The 22,852-nt window shown below is 39.0% G+C and overlaps 1 protein-coding gene across 1 annotated transcript in view; it reads right to left on the reverse strand.

The window, feature by feature from the left end:
* LOC122444278 (fibrous sheath-interacting protein 1-like) overlaps positions 1-20,069 on the reverse strand; it is a 203,710-nt gene extending 183,641 nt beyond the window's left edge. Inside the window, exons 1-3 of the mRNA XM_043473010.1 lie at positions 19,992-20,069; positions 19,579-19,635; positions 13,057-13,200 (exon numbers count right to left, since the gene is read on the reverse strand). Coding sequence (XP_043328945.1) covers positions 13,057-13,200; positions 19,579-19,635; positions 19,992-20,069 — 279 coding nt within the window. The remainder of the gene's footprint in view (positions 1-13,056; positions 13,201-19,578; positions 19,636-19,991) is intronic.
* Between the last annotated feature and the right edge of the window lie 2,783 nt (positions 20,070-22,852).

Consider the following 22,852-nt stretch of genomic DNA (forward strand, 5'->3'; position numbering starts at 1 on the left):
CTGATTCCATCATCTCAAATTATCTCCACACAAGTAGTTTGCCTGACAGATCATGGCAAAAGACAATGGAAATCAACTAGATGAGAGGTGAATGGCTCAGCACAAATCTTCCCCTACATGTGAAAAAGAGCCCAAAGCACAGCAACTTCGCATACTCACCATACACAAGCTGCTTACTTGTGCTGTAGAAACTGACCTACACCATCCACATCCAGCCATCTTTTTATTTCACTGAAGTATAGTTGATTTATAATGTTGTGTTAGTTTCAGATATACAGCAAAATGGTTCAGATAAGACATACACTCTTTTTCAGATTCTTTTCCATCACATAATATCACACAATATGGAACATAGTTCCTGTGCTATACAATATGTCTTTGTTGTTTATTTATTTTATATATATTAGCATGTTAATCTGTTAATCCTAAACTTTTAATTCTTACCTCCCTTCCCACCTTTCTCCTTCGATAACCATAATTTCATTTTCTTTGTCTGTGAGTCTATTTCTGTTTTGTAAATAAGTTCATTGGTATCACTGTGTAACATTCCACATGTTAGTGATATTATATGATATTTTTCTTTCTCTAACTTACCTCATTTAGTATGATAACCTTCAGGTTCATCCATGCTGCTGAAAATGGCAGTATTTCATTCTTCTTAGTGCATGAGTAATATTCTGGTGTACCTCATCTCCTTTATCCATTCACCTGTCAATGGTCATTTAGGTTGTTTCCAAGTGGGGTACATGTATCTTTTCAAATTAGAGCTTTCATCTTTTCCAAACAAATACCCAGGTGTTGTGCTCAGTCCTGTCTGACTCTTTGCAACTCCATGATGTGTAGCCCACAAGGCTCCTCTGTACATGGGGATTCTCCAGGCAAGAATGCTGGAGTGGGCTGCCATGCCCTCCTCCAGGGGATCTTACCAACCTGGGGGTCAAACCCAGGTCTCCCTCATTGCAGGCAAATTCTTTACTGTCTGAGCCACCAGGAAGCCCCAAATGCCCAGGAGTGGGACTTAATACTAAACCCAGCAAGTGTTACCCAAGCCTAATTTGAAAACCTTGCCCCAGACAGACCACTCCCACTGAGATCATCCTGACTTTCTTCCCTAGTGTTTACTAGGGATCTGTGGCATTATGGCTTCCCAATCACCATGTTTTCCTTTTCCTACACTACAAAGAAGAAAACTAATACTTCTAATGTCAGTCCTTCAAATCTCTTTAGGGAGTTATCATGTGTGACTTTTCTACCAAACCATTCCTCCCCTCCTTCCCACCACACACACACATGCATACATACACACACATATGAATACACACACACACACACACACACGCACACACACACGTGTCTTTCCTTCACCAGGATAAATAAATATACCCAGCCTCTTCAACAATCCTTCATATGACCTGGTTTTAATATCTTCCTTATCTTTGTCACTCTACTATCCAAATGTGATCCATTTTGCTTACCCCTTCTTTGACGCGTAGCACAGAAGCAACATTATACTGCTAACCTATACTGAGTAAACCCTAAAGATCTGTTTTATCTTCTAGCAGCCATGGCTTATTCTTCCTCTATTTACAGAGCTGGTGCTCAGGCCCTTGTATGCCCACTGAATTTCATATTACATTTGTGAGCCTCACCCTCATTTCATCGCTATCTTCTTCCCCTAGCTCCTAAGAGCTAGATCCACTGCTACCAATATCACCACCAACTCTTGATTAAATTAAATCCTACTGCCTCAAACAATCTTGACTAATAAGGCAATGTGCATCTGCAGCCTCAGGCTACTGTCAGACACATTGGATTAAATCACTTTTCCAGCCTTCACTGATAATCAGTCCTGGGATCCAGGTGGCTCCAGGAGTGCCCCTACAGGGCTCCAACATTGCCCTTTAGCTCAGTCTTTCCTCCTTCTATCCCTAAGAGTGGTGTAGATTTGATCCTTTAATCACCAGCTCAACGGCCACAGATAACTTCTTTTACATAAATCACTGATTTTGCAACAATGTTCCATTGCAACAGAGACAATAAGAAAAACTGCACAATTAACCATTTACAGAAACTATCATTTAGAAAACAAGAGTCTCTTGTCTTTAGGTAAGAGGCTAACATATGGTGGCTCAGATGGTAAAGAATCTGCCTGCAGTGTGGGAGACCTGGGTTTGATTCCTGGGTTGGAAAGATCCCCTGAAGGAGGGCATGGCAACCCACTCCAGTATTCTTACCTGGAGAATCCCAATGGACAGAGGAGCCTGGCAGGCTACAATCCACAGAGGCCATAAAGAGTCAGACATGACTGAGCGACTAAGCACAGCCCAGCACAGTATATACATAAATGACAACGGCATATTCTCCTAAAAAGAGTTACTTAATTGCCAAAAGAATTTTCAATAGAAGATTTAAACCCATTAATACCAACTAGTTAGGAAGCACACAAACTGAGCTTTAGATACTATAAGTAACACCATTTCACATTAAAAATAAATATACCAAGAATGACAGGCAAAAGGACAAAGGCCAGCTAGCCCCACTCCCTTGATTTTAAAGTAATAAAACTAAGTCTCTAAGAGACTAAGTGACTTATTCAAAACAAAAGACCAGGCTACTGACAACACAAAGACTCGTTTCCAGCTTCCCAAACCACAAAGTACCTAGAAGTCTATGAGGTACAACAGACTTCACAGAGTTTGAAACAGACACAAGATCATTCCTCAGAAGTACACACAAAGTACACAGTCTGTTTCATAGGACATTATGAGACACTAAGCAATTAAAACATAAAGCCAATACAGATCAATACTCATGGGCCTTTACCTGCCAGATATCAGTTTCTGAATGTGTTGACCATAAAACAGAAAACCATGAAATTATCATTTACATAAGAGCTTCTAAATTTTTTGCCCATGAATGCTAGTAAATATAATAAATTTGCACATTTTACTTAACAAAAAATAATGCTAATCAGAAAAGAAATGCAAATAAGTGTCATACAGGCAGTGTAGCATGGTTGTTAGAAACTAACCACTTAATCCCTATCTCTTCTTTTTACCAGCAATATAACCTTGAGGAGGTACTCAACCTCTCCATGCCAACATCTCCAAATCCATAAAATGAGGATAGTAGTGTTTACCTCACACTGTGGTTATGAAGATACGTCAATAAATTGTAAACTATATGGAACAGTGCCTGGCATGTAGTAGGAACACAATAATTGCTTTTCTCTATTCAATTTGTTGCCCTTCTCTACTTACATATTATTCTTTTCCACTTAGATAATCAAGCAACTCTTGATATTTATCATATTTCTTTTAAGTCTAGCCAACCACCACATGACACTGGAATGAAATGTAAGGTTTTCTAAAGGACCCAGTTTTTAAATCAAAAACTAAATAATGATAAGAGACATGGGATAAAAGGATGGGTACATGTCCAAGGCATAAGACAAATGGTCAGAGATCAGGAGAACCGAATCAGGGATAATCACAGGCTTTGCCTGCCTTGAATCGGCATGTGTGGGGTGAGAAGTGCCAACTGTTCTTAAAACCAGTCAAATCACAAATATTTTATTTACCACAACAAAGTTTGCAATACCAATCACCACCACCACAGCTACTGGCCAACAACACCTTTGTTCTTAAAACCAGTCAAATCACAAACATTTTATTTACCACTTCAAAGTTTGCAATGCCAATCACCACCACCACAACTACTAGCCAACAACACCTTTGTACTTCCTAAACATTCCTACTTCTTTTACTTCTTACCCACACCAACAGACTCAAGGAGAAAAAACATCCCTCAGAAAACAAGAACAGAAGTTTCCCTGAAACATAATTCCATTAAACTTTCGGTGAAAAGTAAACAAATAATGAATGACAAAGAGAAGCACATGCAGTTGCCTGACTCTTATTAGGTAGATCTAGATACCCTTTAAGTCTGAGCCAGTGCTGCTGTCCACAGCTGACAAATAGGAAGAGCAGTTCAGCTGGACATGACCGTGAGGGGTGAAGAAACTTGGTCAGGATTGGTGGACAGTCTTGAAGAGCTCTGAGGAGATCAGAATCTAATCAAAGTCACTTACCTTATACTTACTCTCATGGAACAGCTTTTGAAATGGAATACTGAGAGAAGAAAGTGACAAGATTATAAGAGGTTAGACAGGAGGTAACGATGCTGAGAGAAGGATGATACAAGTAGGGACAAAAAAGAAAAGATTTTCAAAATCTCAAAAGGAACAGTGGTAAGACAGAGCCACAAATAGAAGTACTGGTTAACACTTAAAGAGTCCTGAAGTTCACTCAAGATAGGAGGATTTAGTAGGAAATAGAAAGTAAATACTGCTGACAACTATGACTGACCAGCCCTGGGAGAGGATGTAGGTAGAATCATAAGTTCAGCCTTGCCATGCTTCATTTTAGGTTAAAAACCAAAATTAAACATGCAGCCAAAATTCAGAAACATCCAATGGGTAGCTGGTTGGAAAATCACAATATTACACAGCATTTCTAACAGTCTTAAAATTAAGTTGATTTAAGAGTTTTCTCTCATCAGCAAAAATGCATCTTTAAATGGCAAGTAATTAAAACATGAAATAGGCTCAAGATGGAACAATATTAGTGAGTATTAATATTAACTAAGATCATGCATCCGGTCCCATCACTTCGTGGCAAATAGATGGGGAAACAATGGAAACAGTGACAGACTTTATTTGGGGGGGCTCCAAAATCACTGGAGATGGTGACTGCAGCCATGAAATTAAAAGATGCTTGCTCCTTGGAAGAAAAGTTATGACAAACCTAGACAGAATATTAAAAAGCAGAGGCATTACTTTGTCAATAAAGGTCCATCTAGTCAAAACTATGGTTTTTCCAGTAGTCATGTATGGATGTGAGAGTTGGACTATAAAGAAAGTTGAACACCAAAGAATTGATGGTTTTGAACTATCGTGTTGGAGAAGACTCTTGAGAGTCCCTTGGACTGCAAAGAGATCCAACCAGTCCATCCTAAAGGAAATCAATCCTGAATATTCATTGGAAGGACTGATGCTGAAGCTGAAACTCCAATACTTTGGCCACCTGATGTGAAGGACTTTTTAATACAATCAAATGGTTACTTTAAATAAAAAAAGAGGGGAGGAGCCAAGATGGCGGAGGAATAGGATGGGGAGACCATTTTCTCCCCTACAAATTCATCTAAAGAACATTTGAACACTGAGCAAACTTCACAAAACAACTTCTGACTGCTAGCAGAAGACATCAGGTGCCCAGAAAAGCAGCCCATCATCTTCAAAAGGAGGTAGGACAAAATATAAAAGATAAAAAGAGAGACCAAAGAGCTAGGGACGGAGACCCGTCCCGGGAAGGGAGTCATAATAGAGGAAGTTTCTAAACACCAGGAAACCCTCTTACTGGCGGGTCTGGGGGGAAGTTTTCGAATCTTGGAGGGCAACCTAACTGGGAGGACAAATAAATAAAACCCACAGATTACATGCCTAAAAGTAACTCCCAGCAGAAAAGTACCCCAGTTGCCTGCATCCGCCACCAGCAAGTGGCCGCGGATTGGAGAGGAGCGGCGGCATTGTTTAGGGTAAGGACTGGGCCCGAATGCCCTGAGGGCAATTGGAGGGAGCTAACGTGAGATAGCAACTTAATCTGTGGGATAGCAAGAGAGAGAGAGAAAATTAACCTGCCCAACACACTGCCGGCCATTCGCAGAACAAAGGGACTGAGCAATTCCAGAGAAGAGCTAGCCAGCTGCAGACCGGCCCATCCCTGCCGGAGGCAGGAGGCAGGGGGTGGGGAAAGGGGCAAACTTGGCCCCAGAGACGGCACCCCCTACCACACTGCAAACAGGCCTCCAGTTCTAACCAAAGACTTCCTGAGATTCTGGATGGTCGACATCCGCAGGGAGGGTCACGGCTAGAGGCCAGCTCCCAAGAACAGACCCAAGGCGCACGCACCCGACTGGAGCGCGTGGAAACTGAGGCTGGGACCACGGAGGGGAGAAGGCGCACCGCACCCGGGGAGAGTACGCCCGTCAAGCTCCTGGCTGCCTGAGCTGCTCCGGCCGGGGAAGGCACAAAACGCAGGCCCAACTAAGTCCGCCCTTTTTGGAGAACCCGAAACTGGAACCGCACGCAATGCAGGGCCCGCACCATATAGAGCAGCGGGGAGGATGAGCAGTGTAGACAGGGAAAGCACACACCTGTGAGCGGGTCAAACCCAGTGTGGTGGGAACACTGCAAGTGCTACCCACACACGCCAGTGACATTTGTCTGCAGCGCCCCTCCCTCCCCCTAGCACGACTGAACAAGCGAACCTGAACAAGAGACCACCTCCGACCGCTTGTGTCAGGGCAGAAATTAGACACTGAAGAGACCAGCAAACAGAAGCCAAATAAACAAAGGGAACCACTTCAGAAGTGACTGGTGCAACAGATTAAAATCCCTGTAGGTAACACCAGCTACACCGGAAGGGGCCTATAGATATCGAGAAGTGTAAGCTGGAACGAGGAGCTATCTGAAACTGAACCGAACCCACACTGACCACAACAACTCCAGAGAAATTCCTAGATATATTTTTACCTTTTCTTTTTTAATTAAAAAAAAAATTTTTTTTTATTTTTTCTCTTTTATTTTCTTTTAAAATTCCCTATTACTCCCCTATTACTCCTTAACTTTCATTTTCATTTTCATATATTTTTATTATTCTTTTTAATTAGGAAAATTTTTTTTGTTTTTCTTTCTCTTATTTTCTTTTAAAGTCCTCTATTACTCCTCTATTACTCCTTAATTTTCATTTTCATTTCACTATAACCTTGGGAAAAAAAAGGAGAAGCCATATTTTTAAACCGAACTTCATATATATTTCTAAAATTTTTTGTGCTTTTGTTTTTAATATTGTATTTTTAAGAGTCTAACCTCTACTCTAGATTTTTAATCTTTGTTTTTCAGTATTTGATATCAATTTTGGACATTTAAGAATCCAATATTCAGTACCCATTTTTACTCAGGAGTGTGTTGATTACTCTCTCCCACTTTTGACTCTCCGTTTTCTACCTCAGAACACCTCTATTTCCTCCCTTCCCCTTCTCTTCCCAATCCAATTCTGTGAATCTCTGTGGGTGTCTGGACTACAGAGAACACTTTGGGAACAGAGAACTGCGTAGATCTGTCTCTTTCCTCTTGAGTCCCCCTTTTTCTTCTCCTGCTCATCTCTATCTCCCTCCTCCCTCTCCTCTTCTTCATGTAACTCTGTGAACCTCCCTGGGTATCCCTCACGGTGGAGAATCTTTTCACCATTAACCTAGAAGTTTATTATCAGTGCTGTATAGTTGGAGAAGTCTTGAGACTACTGGAAGAATAAAACTGAAATCCAGAGGCAGGAGACTTAAGCCCAAAACCTGAGAACACCAGAAAACTCCTGACTACATGGAACATTAAGTAATAAGAGACCATCCAAAAGCCTCCATACCTACACTGAAACCAACCACCATCCAAGAGCCAATAAGTCCCAGAGCAAGACATACCATGCAAATTCTCCTGCAACGCAGGAACATAGCAGGAACATGTTCTCCTGCAGGAACATAGCCCTGAGCGTCAACATACAAGGCTGCCCAAAGTCACACCTAACACATAGACCCATCTCAAAACTCATTACTGGGCACTCCATTGCACTCCAGAGAGAAGAAATCCAGTCCCATGCACCAGAACACCGACGCAAGCTTCCCTAACCAGGAAACCTTGACAAGCCAATCGTCCAACCCCATCTACTGGGAGAAACCTCCACAATAAAAAGGAACCACAGACCACCAGAATACAGAAAGCCCACTCTAGACACAGCAATCTAAACAAGATGAAAAGGCAGAGAAATACCCAACAGGTAAAGGAACATGAAAAAAGCCCACCAAGTCAAACAAAAGAGGAAGACATAGGGAATCTACCTGAAAAAGAATTTAGAATAATGATAATAAAAATAATCCAAAATCTTGAGAACAAAATGGAGTTACAGATAAATAGCCTGGAGACAAAGATTGAGAAGATGCAAGAAATGTTTAAAAAGGATCTAGAAGAAATAAAAAGAGTCAATTAAAAATGAATAATGCAATAAATGAGATCAAAAACACTCTGGAGGGAATCAACAGTAGAATAACGGAGGCAGAAGATAGGATAAGTGAGGTAGAAGATAAAATGGTGGAAATAAATGAAGCAGACAGGAAAAAAGAATCAAAAGAAAGGAGGACAACCTCAGGGACCTCTGGAACAATGTGAAACGCCCCAACATTCGAATCATAGGAGTCCCAGAAGAAGAAGACAAAAAGAAAAGGCCATGAGAAAATACTCGAGGAGATAATAGCTGAAAACTTCCCTAAAATGGGGAAGGAAATAGTTACACAGGTCCAAGAAACCCAGAGAGTCCAAAACAGGATAAACCCAAGGCGAAACACCCCAAGACACATATTAATAAATTAACAAAGATCAAACACAAAGAACAAATATTAAAAGCAGCAAGGGAGAAACAACAAATAATACACAAAGGGATCCCCATAATGATAACAGCTGATCTATCAATAGAAACCCTTCAGGCCAGAAAGGAATGGCAGGACGTACTGAAAGTAATGAAAGAGAATAACCTACAACCTAGATTACTGCACCCAGCAAGGATCTCATTCAGATATGAAGGAGAATTCAAAAGCTTTACAGACAAGCAAAAGCTGAGAGAATTCAGCACCACCAAACCAGCTCTTCAACAAATGCTAAAGGATCTTCTCTAGACAGGAAATGCAGAAAGGTTGTATAAACGCGAACCCAAAACAACAAACAACAAAGTAAATGGCAACGGGACCATACCTATCAATAATTAACTTAAATGTAAATGGGTTGACTGCCCCAACCAAAAGACAAAGACTGGCTGAATGGATACAAAAACAAGACCCCTATATATGCTGTCTACAAGAGACCCACCTCAAAACAAGAGACACATACAGACTAAAAGTGAAGGACTGGAAAAAAATATTTCACGCAAACGGAGACCAAAAGAAAGAAGGAGTAGCAATACTCATATCAGATAAAATAGACTTTAAAATAAAGGTTGTGAAAAGAGACAAAGAAGGACACTACATAATGATCAAAGGATCAATCCAAGAAGAAGATATAACAATTATAAATATAGATGCACCCAACATAGGAGCACCGTAATATGTAAGGCAAATGCTAATGACTATGAAAGAGGAAATTAATAGTAGCACAATAATAGTGGGAGACTTTAATACCTCACTCACAACTATGGATAGATCAACTAAACAGAAAATTAACAAGGAAACACAAACCTTAAATGACACAATGGACCAGCTAGACCTAATTGATATCTATAGGACATTTCACCCCAAAACAATCAACTTCACCTTTTTCTCAAGTGCACATTGAACTTTCTCCAGAATAGATCACATCCTGGGCCATAAATCTGGTCTTGGAAAATTCAAAAAAATTGAAATCATTCCAGTCATCTTTTCTGACCACAGTGCAGTAAGATTAGATCTCAATTATAGGAAAAAAATTTTTAAAAATTCAAACATATGGAGGCTAAATAACATGCTTCTGAATAACCAACAAATCACAGAAGAAATCAAAAAAGAAATCAAAATTGCATAGAAATGAATGAAAATGAAAACACAACAACCCAAAACCTATGGGACACTATAAAAGCAGTGCTAAGGGGAAGGTTCATAGCATTACAGGCTTACCTCAAGAAACAGGAAAAAAGTCAAATAAATAACCTAACTCTACACCTAAAGCAACTAGAGAAGGAAGAAATGAAGAACCCCAGAGTTAGCAGAAGGAAAGAAATCTTAAAAATCAGGGCAGAAATAAATGCAAAAGAAACTAAAGAGACCATAGCAAAAATCAACAAAGCTAAAAGCTGGTTTTTTGAAAAAATAAACAAAATTGACAAACCATTAGCAAAACTCATTAAGAAACAAAGAGAGAAGAACCAAATTAACAAAATTAGAAATGAAAATGGAGAGATCACAACAGACAACACTGAAATACAAAGGATCATAAGAGACTACAACCAGCAGCTCTATGCCAATAAAATGGACAACTTGGAAGAAATGGACAAATTCTTAGAAAAGTACAACTTTCCAAAACTGAACCAGAAAGAAATAGAAGATCTTAACAGACCCATCACAAGCAAGGAAATCAAAACTGTAATCAGAAATCTTCCAGCAAACAAAAGCCCAGGACCAGATGGCTTCACAGCTGAATTCTACCAAAAATTTAGAGAAGAGCTAACACCTATCCTACTCAAACTCTTCCAGAAAATTGCAGAGGAAGGTAAACTTCCAAACACATCCTATGAAGCCACCATCACCCTAATTCCAAAACCTGACAAAGATGCCACAAAAAAAGAAAACTACAGGCTAATATCACTGATGAACATAGATGCAAAAATCCTTAACAAAATTCTAGCAAACAGAATCCAACAACATATTAAAAAAATCATACACCATGACCAAGTGGGCTTTATCCCAGGAATGCAAGGATTCTTTAATATCCGCAAATCAATCAATGTAATACACCACATTAACAAATTGAAAGATAAAAACCATATGATTATCTCAATAGATGCAGAGAAAGCCTTTGACAAAATTCAACACCATTTATGATTAAAACTCTCCAGAAAGCAGGAATAGAAGGAACATACCTCAACATAATAAAAAGCTATATATGACAAACCCACAGCAAGCATTACCCTCAATGGTGAAAAATTGAAAGCATTTCCCCTAAAATCAGGAACAAGACAAGGGTGCCCACTCTCACCACTACTATTCAACATAGTTTTGGAAGTTTTGGCCACAGCAATCAGAGCAGAAAAAGAAGTAAAAGGAATCCAGATAGGAAAAGAAGAAGTGAAACTCTCGCTGTTTGCAGATGACATGATCCTCTACATAGAAAACCCTAAAGACTCTACCAGAGTCTACCAGAAAATTACTAGAGCTAATCAACGAATATAGTAAAGTTACAGGATATAAAATTAACACACAGAAATCCCTTGCATTCCTATATACTAACAATGAGAAAACAGAAAGAGAAATTAAGGAAACAATACCATTCACCACTGCAACAAAAAGAATAAAATACTTAGGAGTATATCTACCTAAAGAAACAAAAGACCTATACATAGAAAACTATAAAACACTGATGAATGAAATCAAAGAGGACACAAACAGATGGAGAAACATACCGTGTTCATGGATTGGAAGAATCAATATTGTCAAAATGACTATACTACCCAAAGCAGTCTATAGATTCAATGCAATCCCTGTCAAGCTACCAATGGTATTTTTCACAGAACTAGACCAAAGAATTTCACAATTTGTATGGAAATACAAAAAACCTCGAATAGCCAAAGTAATCTTGAGAAAGAAGAATGGAACTGGAGGAATCAACCTGCCTGACTTCAGACTCTACTACAAAGCCACAGTCATCAAGACAGTATGGTACTGGCACAAAGACAGAAATATAGATCAATGGAACAGAATAGAAAGCCCAGAGATAAATCCACGAACCTATGGACACCTTATCTTCGACAAAGGAGGCAAGAATATACAATGGAAAAAAGACAACCTCTTTTAACAAGTGGTGCTGGGAAAACTGGTCAACCACTTGTAAAAGAATGAAACTAGAACACTTTCTAACACCATACACAAAAATAAACTCTAAATGGATTAAAGATCTAAATGTAAGACCAGAAACTATAAAACTCCTAGAGGAGAACATAAGCAAAACACTCTCCGACATAAATACAGCAGGATCCTCTATGACCCACCTCCCAGAATATTGGAAATAAAAGCAAAAATAAACAAATGGGACCTAATTAAAATTAAAAGCTTCTGCACAACAAAGGAAACTATAAGTAAGGTGAAAAGACAGCCCTCAGATTGGGAGAAAATAATAGCAAATGAAGCAACAGACAAAGGATTAATCTCAGAAATATACAAGCAACTCCTGAAGCTCAATTCCAGAAAAATAAATGACCCAATCAAAAAATGGGCCAAAGAACTAAACAGACATTTCTCCAAAGAAGACATACAGATGGCTAACAAACACATGAAAAGATGCTCAACATCACTCATTATCAGAGAAATGCAAATCAAAACCACAATGAGGTACCATTACACACCAGTCAGGATGGCTGCTATTCAAAAGTCTACAAGCAATAAATGCTGGAGAGGGTGTGGAGAAAAGGGAACCCTCTTAACACTGTTGGTGGGAATGCAAACTAGTACAGCCACTATGGAAAACAGTGTGGAGATTCCTTAAAAAACTGGAAATAGAACTGCCATATGACCCAGCAATCCCACTTCTGGGCATACACACTGAGGAAACCAGATCTGAAAGAGACACGTGCACCCCAGTGTTCATCGCAGCACTGTTTATAATAGCCAGGACATGGAAGCAACCTAGATGCCCATCAGCAGACGAATGGATAAGGAAGCTGTGGTACATATACACCATGGAATATTACTCAGCTATTAAAAAGAATTCATCTGAATCAGTTCTAATGAGATGGATGAAACTGGAGCCCATTATACAGAGTGAGGTAAGCTAGAAAGATAAAGACCAATACAGTATACTAATACATATATATGGAATTTAGAAAGATGGTAACGATAACCCTATATGCAAAACAGAAAAAGAGACAAAGATGTACAGAACAGACTTTTGGACTCTGTGGGAGAAGGCGAGGGTGGGATGTTTCGAGAGGACAGCATCGAAACATGTATATTATCTATGGTGAAACAAGTCACCAGCCCAGGCTGGATGCAAGAGACAAGTGCTCGGGCCTGGTGCACTGCGAAGACCCAGAGGGATCGGGTAGAGAGGGAGGTGGGAGAGGGAATCGGGATGGGAAATACATGGAAATCCATGGCTGATTCATGTCAGTGTATGACAAAAACCACTACAATATTGTAAAGTTATTAGCCTCCAACTAATAAAAATAAATGGGAAAAAATAAATAAATAAATAAATAAATAAAGATTTACCACATTTTCAAACTTCATCTTTCTTAGCTTTTCATCTATCTCTCTCAACCGATTCTGCTGATCCCGTTGTTCTTTGGTGTTTCGAAGAACCTTTTCTCCTGGGTTTGCTTCTGTTTTTCTATCATCACCATTAAGGTCAGGTTCCTAATTCAAAAAAAAAAAAATTAAATTCATTCACAGGCTGAAACTGTACCATCACACATTTTTTCAGAGTAACTGAGCCCTGAAGGTTGGCTTTGCTTCTCATACAATATTCCTTCTCTTCAAAATAATACTTGGAAATAATTCTCTAATGTCTTCCTATTTGGCGGGGAGAAGGTCCAATTGTACATAAAACAAGAGGCAGTTGTGCAACAATGCAAAGAGAATTGGACTTCTCAAAGTCAGGAGTTTTGAACTCTGGCTTTTCCTGGTTCCTGACTGAGATGGCCTTAGGGGAATCAAAGAACCTCTCTGAGCTTTAATTTCATCATCTGCAAAAAGATAATAACTTTAAGATCTAGCCCCAAAGTCATCACAGTACATCACATGCATGCATAAAATCTTAATAACTAACAAATACATGCTGAATATGTCCTTTGAAAAGAATAAACATTATGTATCTCATTAGGAAGTATCTCATTATGCTTCAGTACTATCAGCAGTATTTGAATTGACAGAACCATATTCTCCCAAAGTTAGTATTATTTCTAGATAATTAAAATGGATATTTCTTGACAGAAATCTGGTCTTGTATCTATAACTAAACTTCCTACATTTCCTCCACAATTTTCCTACTCTGTATTGTCATGAGGTAACAGGCAAAAATGACATTTTTTAAGTTGCCTTAGGCAGAATCTGCCCACATTCTCATTCTTTAAATAGAGTTGGTCACCATTTCACTTTTAATACCTTTTTTAATACCTTTTTCATCAAAGCCTTTCTCTTTTTCTTACTGCCTTCTCATCATCACTTGAACTAGTAGTTTTCAGACTCCAGTGTGCTTCAGTGTCACCTCCAGAGCCCGTGAAAATATTCAAAGGCTCAGGCTCCACCCTGGAGACTCTGACTCAACAGATAAGGACTAGGGACACCTGAAGAAACAACTGCTCAAAAATTTGAGAACTACTGACTTAAAGGACAAAGTCCTCACTCCTTCATGGCTCTTAGGCTCATCTCTTGTTGCTTGGGTCTCAGACTCAAAACTTCAGGGGTATTGTCCACTGCTAGTTCTCCACTCTCCATACCTCTTCCTTCCAACTCCTCATAGAGACTCCTGCTTTTCTGAGCTCAGAACAAACATATTTCCCTAAAAAATATCTCCTGACACACCCAGTAAGGGCAGTTTCTTTCCCAGTCATGCCACATGTTCCCTCACTGCACTTACCACACTGTCCCAGACCAGACAGGGATCGTGACTGGTCCCACCCCGTGTCCCTGTACCCAACACAAACCTGAAGCTGGATCAGCACTGCCAACAGACTGTTATTTTGGTTCTCAGAACTCTGATCACTCCAATGTTTTAATGAAATTCATATAGCATAAAGCTCTAATGAAGAGACTATTGAAAAGAGTATCTCAATTTCAAGAAGTGACACTTACATCTTATTTCCCCCAAAGGGGACTGGCTTCTGGAAGCACTAGAAGCATCCATTGAGTAAATTACAAGTGACAAGATCTTTAAGAAGGAAACATAATGTTAAGGAGGAGTTTGTAATAGCTGTTACCAAGGTCTCCCTGCAGCTCTACACATCCAGCATTTTATGGCCCACTTTGAAGTTAAGATACACAATGTCTCCATCTGTTTGAGCTGCTATTACAGAATACCACAGATAGGGTGGCTTATAAACAACAGACATGTATTTCTGACAGTTCTGGAGGTATGGAAGTCTAAGATCAAGGGGCTGACAGATCTCATATCTAGAGAAGGCCTGCTTCCTACTTCCTAAATGGCCATCTTCTGGTTATGTCCTCACATAATGAAAGGGACACAGAAGCTCTTTGGGTCTCTTTTACAAGGGCACTAACCCTATTCATGGGGGCTCCACCCCATGACCAAATTACTCCCAAAGGCCTCCTCTCCAAATACAATCACACTGGGGATTAGATTTCAACATATGGATTTGGTGTGTACATATTCAGTCTACAGAATATAATGACCTGAAAAACACCCAAACTGGATTTCATTTTTAAGTAGAAAAAATATCTTTTAAAAGACATTATTTTTTAAAAATCTACAACTGTGATTTTCTAACAATCATTGGATAGGCTAAAAAAGAAAAACAAAAAAAAATTGTAAAGCAGACTTCATCAATATTTTTAAATTTTACTTATCCAAAGCCACCACTAAGAAATTAGACAAGCCACAGGCTAAGAGAAAAATATAACACATAAATATGACACAGGATTTGCACCCAATATATACAAGGAATTCCACACAATTCAATAAAAACAAGAGTCAATAATTTTTTAAAATCTAGTTTTAAAATGACTTGAACAGATACTTCATAAAAAAGATAACATAAATGACAAATAAGCACATGAAAAAGTCCTCAACATCATTAAGTCATCAGAGAAATGCAAATTAAAGTCCCAATGAGGTCACTACATAGCCACTAGAACAGGACAAATGAAAAAGTTTGTTAAAATTAAACATTGGAGAGGTATGGAACAAACGAACTCTCACACATTGTTGGTATCAGTATATAATGACACAAACATTTTAAGAACTGCTTGACAATTTCTTATAAAATTAAATGCTTGTCTAATCCTATGACTCAACAATTCCACTCCTGTGTCTTCATCTAAGAGAAATGAAAATGATGACTCAAACTTTGAACATGAATATTCAGAGCAGCTTCATGCACTTAGCCAAATGCCTACTAAGACCAGAATTTATGATAAACTATAATGAACATTTGATGTAAGCTGGGACACTCACTCTTTCTCCCTGATCTCTTCCTTATGGTTAGGTTTAGTCAATGTTGGGAAGGAGTGTTAGAAGGTTGGAGGGCAGCAAGAAAAAGAGTTTGGGGTATTCTCCCCTTCCACTCCCTGCTTTGCCACTATGATTTGGGCAGCAATATATCCCTGACATGCCCATTAAGAGGATTTTCTTAGATTCAACTGAATATTCACGTTCAAGAGCAAACAAAGGCCACACTTGGAGCCAGTCAATTCAGAAAGATGAGTGCATGCATGCTCAGTTGCTTAGTCATGTCCAACTCTTTTCAACCCTATGGCCTACAGCCCACCAGGCTCCTCTGTCCATGAGATTCTCCAGGCAAGAATACTGGAACAGACTGCCATTTGCTCCTTCAGGGAATCTTTCCAACCCAGGAATTGAATCCATGTCTCCAGCATCTCCTGCATTGGCAGCCAGATCCTTTACACTGAGCTATCTGGGAAGCCCCAACTCAGAAGGCTATAGGACAGGAAACACCGTGTCAGGTATCCCTGGTCAATGGGAGTTTTTGCTGCAGTCCACATCATAACAATATAGGTACAAGGGGCAAGGAAGCTACCCTGGCTTAAATGTTTCATATCCAATAGAAGCCTCATCTGTTGAAATGACTCCATAGGTACATTATCTGGGTCTCAGCAAGGGACATTCCCAGCCACAAGAATCACTGCATTTAGGGAAGCCCAAAGTATGGCTCCCCCTTCAGGTCTCTACAATTCTTCCAATCCAGAGGTCATTTTTAGCCTAAGTAAAGTTGCCTCCTATCATTGTTGACATTCCAACTTTCATCAGATTGCCACGGAAACAGCTCAAATTGTCATGCTGAAGAGGGAGGAATCGGTTAATCCTCTGCTCATGCCCAATATGATTACAATTTTGGATGGCAGATTCTTCTACCACAACTCTAGCCTCCCCAAGTTCCAATACAACTTTTCTTTTCCCTAACCCCTGGTGCTAGTCCCTAAGTATCCCAGCATCCCTTATTGGCTCCTTTCTTTAAATCTATAAATAGTTCCTTCATTTCATTATCTTCAAAATCCAACCTGGGTCAATTTCTGTTCCTTGCCCCGAACTCTAACTCTGTATGTATGTGTGTATGTGCACACACTTGTAGAGAAATAGACTGGAAGGAAATTTAGCTTGATGGTAAATGGTAAGGTAAGGTAAAAATCTTGATTTGACCTTGTTTTCCTTAGACACTTCTGTATTTCCTGAATTTTCTACAGTAACCCTATATTGATTTCATATGCATAAAAAGTTATTTTTTATTTTTCAGAAAACAAAATATTACCAAGCCTATCTTCATTCTACTTTAACAATGTGACTCTCTGTACCAAAAGATACTGGTCTCAAGGTTAGATTTTAGCCCGAGTTCTGCAAGTCACTTTTTCTTTCTTGGTCTCAACTTCCTCTGAGAAAGTTTCTTCCAGTTCTGAAAGCCGAGTCTGCAATTCACCACAGTTAAAGCCAAGGATATATAATATCTTTCTTCAGTCTTTGTCTCTGATAGCATAACCATATAGTACAAATATTTGAAGGACAGCATGTGACGAAAGCAGAGGCCAAGAAAAGGTAATCATTTTTTCTGGCAAAGATTGCATAGTGGTATATTCAAGAAGCTCTGTGGTGCCAGGAGAGGTTCTGTTGTCACATCCAAGTGCCAATCAGTACCATCTGTTTTCCTGATCATCAGAAAGATCTTGATTTCCTCTGGGTGAAAGTTTTTAGCAGATTTTCTGACCATGCATATTGTTTCTCTATTTCTTGAGTCATACAGAAATGCCTTTATTCAGTTAAAGTAAAATTCAGTTCCATAAAAGCTCTCTATAATATGCACAGAATATCTAAGGAGCCACGAGAATAGAACAGATCATGAGGTCAAGATATTTGCTGATTTGACTAATTGATTGCCAAGGGATTCTAAGTTCATTCTTAGAAAAATATCTGTGATGTTGACTGAGCCAACAGGGGTCTTTGAAGCTAAGTAAACCCATTTCTAAAAGCCAAATACAGAGGAAATTACTCACGCCTTCATAAGTTATCTGATATGAAAATAAGGCATTGAGTTAAGGGCCAGAAAAATACAAACCTGCCTAAACAAAGCCAGCCTGCCCTGTGTTTTCAAGCTAATGGTATGCTTTTCCACAGGCTACTGCTATTTCCTGTCATCAGATGGATCTTTTGCCTGGCAGTACTAAAACTAAAGAAAAAAATCTTTTAGCCAGATTGTTTTTATCATTCTGAAATACTTCCATGAAATGAAAGAAATCCTGACTACACAAGAGGCTTAGCATAGAAAAACCAAGAAATATAAATATAAACTTCAAAGTAATCTGTAAAACACAGGTAGCAAGAATTCCACAGATTTAATTGGGAATGTTTGCCAGGTGGTGCAGTGGTAAAGAATCTGCCTGCCAATACAGGAGACACAAGAGACACGGGTTCAATCCCTGAGTCGGGAGGATCCCCTGGAGGAGGGACCAAGAGGAGCTTGGCAGGCTATGGTCCATGGGGGTCACAAAGAGTCTGAATGACTAAGCTTGCACATGCACATGTTTGCCAGGTTAGCATCAGAGGCAAGGATGTCTGAATTAACTTCCTGTTTAATCCTCAATCCAGAAACCCATGCTCTCATGGCATACTTCTATATATTTTTTAAATGAACAGATAGTTAATAAGATTTCTGGGCTTGTGACTAACATACATAAAACAACTCCTCGGTTCCTGACCTTGATCAGCATATTAAGTAATTTGAGATCAAGTGAACAGCATGGCCATTATTGAAACTCTGCAAATTTCTGGACTCAATAACAAAACATCTTTTAAGATTACACATCAAAACATGTTTTATATTTCCTCAAGGTTAGCTAACATTGAAACAGAAAGAGATCAAAAAACAGTTAATTGCTGGTCAAAATTTTCTTGGCAATAGAAGAGGTAAATACAGCTACAATTTTCCTTAATCAGATGTTTGTTAATATTTGTTGGTCTTATCAAAACCATATACAACTGAATCAACAGTTTAAGAGCAAGAAAATAAACCCAGTTGAGGAGAACTTTTATAGTCAATTAAACTAGCTGACTTAAGAACAAAGAAATTCCTCATATGTCAATGAGAGCCATTTCTGAACACTCTCTCCCAACCAGGAAAACAAAATCTAATGATGAACTGGAATGCTAGATTTAGTAAGACTGATTGCATGAGAGATGAATAAATTACACTTCTTTACAAGAGCCAAACTGAAAAGAATTTATTATTGAATCCAGTTGCTAAGGACTTAAACTGAGTGCTTACATAACGCCTATATCTTGGATATTTCTGGAGAAAGCTGGAATGTAACACAGCTGCAAATAAGAAATACAGTAACTAAATTATAGAACATCACTCAATTTTATGGCAGGATTTACAGTACGTGGAAAGAAATAACCGATTTGTTGGAGGTTAGATGGGATGGATACAAAAAACTATGCACAGTTAAACCGCAGATCCTAAGGAAAAAAATTGCTTCAATTAGTTCTCTTTTGCTATGATGAATGAAAATAAAAAGCAGATGTAAAGCTAACCACGTGATATTACTCACATTACAGCAACGGCAGCCATTCTTTCTTCTGAAAGTGACCACGAGCTTTGTTTTACACTAAAGAAATCAGAAATGGGAAAGCCAAACGCTGCTTTTAAAACATCTCCATGAAGCTAACAGCAAGGGCACCTACATGAGAACATTGTAATCAGCAAACTCATAAGGAAGAGATTCCTCATCTGCCCCTTTCACAACAACCAATACTTCCTTAATCTCAGAGTCACCTCTCTGGAGCCCCTCAAATTATTGATTCATCCTGGGCTTATGTGCCTACCAGTTTAGCATCTTTTTGTTGCCACAGTCAGGTAAGTCAGAAATCCTGTGTGTTTCAACTTGTTTGGGAAACTATTTTCCTGATCAAAATTTTAAAACTTTCAAATGAATTTTTAACATATCACTCCTTATTAACATACCACTCCTTCTTCAAACTTTCCTTTCCCAGTGCTCCCCCAGCATATGTTTTCTATACTTCTCATAAGATAAGTTCCCATACTGTGGTACTTTCACTGAATGGTCGGCCCACTGCACAAATTGGTCTATGTTTATATGTCCTATCCTCCAGTATCCTACGAGATGCTTTAAGGTTGGAGGTAAAGCCACATACTAATCTGGATACTCAGCTTCCACCACCACGTCATCTCTCATGAAATAATAGGCATTCAAAGATGTTCTGATGGCCTGGGCAGGGGCTGGGCAAGTTACTTCAATGCAAGAAGGAGGCCCGTGTTTTGTAGGCAACACAATATGGCGTGATGGATGGTGCAGCAAACTGGAAAACTTGTGCTTCATGGAAAGCAGCAGTTGCTACTCAGCTCAGTCCTATACTTCGTCAATCAAGACTTCAAGCCTAATGTTGCCAGATTTTCTACTTTTTCAAAAGAAACTAGAAATCTGGACTTTTTATATGCGTTCACCCATTTTCACCAGTTTTCAACCTCATACTATGTGATGGTGGCCTTCTCCAGGAACTCTGACCTCCTCTACCTCACTCACTGGTTTCTCTTCCTCCTCCTATCCCTCACTTGAAATGAACTTTCTTGGTATTCCTTATGGATGTGCTTTCTCTCTCTCCTCTGAACCAGCAAAGCACTTTGCTCATAGCCTTCTATTGTTCTTACCTATGATGTCTTGTACCACAGTTATCTATATATATTTGTGTGCCTCTCACAAGTCCCTTATTATATTAATAATAACATCTTTGGCTTAGTTTGGGGTCAGACACTGTGCTAAATACTTTACACATATTAACTTGTAACTCGCCTCCACTTTAAAAGAACCCTCAGGAACAATATTATCATTACTATTTTACAGATGAAGAAACTGAGGTTTAAAGTGCTTCTAATTAACACCCAAGTCCTCAGAGCCAGTAAGTGGAAGAGCCAGAACCTGAAGCAAGGCTTTCTCACGCCACAGTTCTCTATGTGCCTGACTCAGCTTTAAATGCTCTATAATTCCTTGCATGCAGTGAGCACTTGATTAATATTTGTTTAATTGATTGTTGAAAATAGAAACTTACATTCCACTTAAAAGACATTTTTTTCTTAAGGAACGTGGAGAAAAATTACCGATGAGTTAAAGGTTTGCAGAAAGGTTAAAAACATCGTAACTATGCATTATGAATATTTGTGGTTCAGCAAAAGATTGGAGGCCATTCATCAACTGAATAGATATGCAGGGTTTATCCTGAGATACTTTTCAGTGTATTATTCAAAAAGAATTCCAATCCAAAAATAATATCCGTAAAGTAATCTGCCATGCTAGCATTTCTAGCTTGAAAATTCAATGTGCAACACTGGTTTTAGTTAGAAATGAGGAAATGCCAACAGGAAATTGAAGATAAGCTCAAAATATTTTTTTTTTGCATACAAGGAGCATTAATTACCTCCTTTCAATAACTAGGATTTCATTTCTGTTTCAAATTAACAGTATTAATAATTTTCTGGATTAAAAAGGCAAAATATATAAGTTAATTGAAATCAAACTGCAAGGGCCAACACATATGATAAGTCGGAATTGGGGAGATTAACATGAGCTAAGATGATCATACCAGGTTTCTTAGAGGAGCTAGATAGAATTTATAGTGGTTTGGTGATTGCAAAATAGCCCCAAATTCTCCCATTACTGTATACACATGCCTTAATAATGTGACCTTGCTCCATCTGCCATTGAAAGGCAGAGTTTCTTCACCATTCTGGAAACTCAGGTTGGCCCTATGACTTGTTTTGATCAGTGGGACATCAACAAATATGACCCAGAAGGTTAAAAAGCACTTATGCACTTTTGGCTGGTTTTGGGACCGAGATAATGAAGAAACCCGAGCTAGGTGACTGCTTCACACAGACAAGAGCAAATGAACCCAGACAAGACCAAATGAACCATTCAGCTGAACCCAGTCAAACTGCCAACCCACAGAACAGTTTATGAATTATTATTTTGGTCCCTGAACTTTGGGGTAGTTTGTTTAATGACAAAAACTAACTGAGGTGTAAGCAAAGGAGCAGAAAAGAAAAGGAGCAAAGCATACAAGTATGGAGAAAATGAATGCATGCATGAGCCCAAAGGGAAAAGAGTTCTGATTACAGTGAGAGAACACGTAAACCTGAAAGTAAATTGAGTTCAGACTGCAAAAATCAGGCTAGGAAGAGAATGGACTTCATTCAACTTAAAATAGAGAAGGCAGAACCATTGAGGCCCTCAGCGCGGGGGAGGACAGAAGGCCAGAGCAAAGCAAGTCCAGTTACAGCTACTATTACCCAGACAGGCTGAAGCAAAACATTCTCCTACATTTGCAGGAAGCTAGGAGAGCCATATTTTATAAAGATGCCATTCCTATTTAGAAAACTGTGTTTCTTTGTTTGGTTGATTCAAACAGTTGCTCTTGGAGTCTGAAAGAATCTGTTTTGCAACCAAAGTGAATATTCCACAATATGTACTACCTAGTGCTAACCACTGCTAGTCTCTGAAATAGTTTTGAGAAACAGGAGCAAAAAAGAAAACCACTTCGGAATTCCAAAGGAAAATTAGTCTGCGTTACATTTTAATTTCAACTCATCATCACCACCAGCATCACTAGCCAAACTCATTTGCCTTCTTAGTTTACAAATTTTATCAGATTTGCCCCTTTTTACAGGCTCACTTAACATGTTGGACTGATTTCTTCAATTATCCTCACAGTGATAAACCCTGGTTCCAATGTCAAAAGCTCCCAGTTCAACTGCACCATAAAACATAAGATGGATCTTATTAGGGAGGCAGTACAAGCTCTCGATAGTGA

Source organism: Cervus canadensis, chromosome 6, assembly GCF_019320065.1.
Source record: "Cervus canadensis isolate Bull #8, Minnesota chromosome 6, ASM1932006v1, whole genome shotgun sequence".
Taxonomy (NCBI): Eukaryota; Metazoa; Chordata; class Mammalia; order Artiodactyla; family Cervidae; genus Cervus; species Cervus canadensis.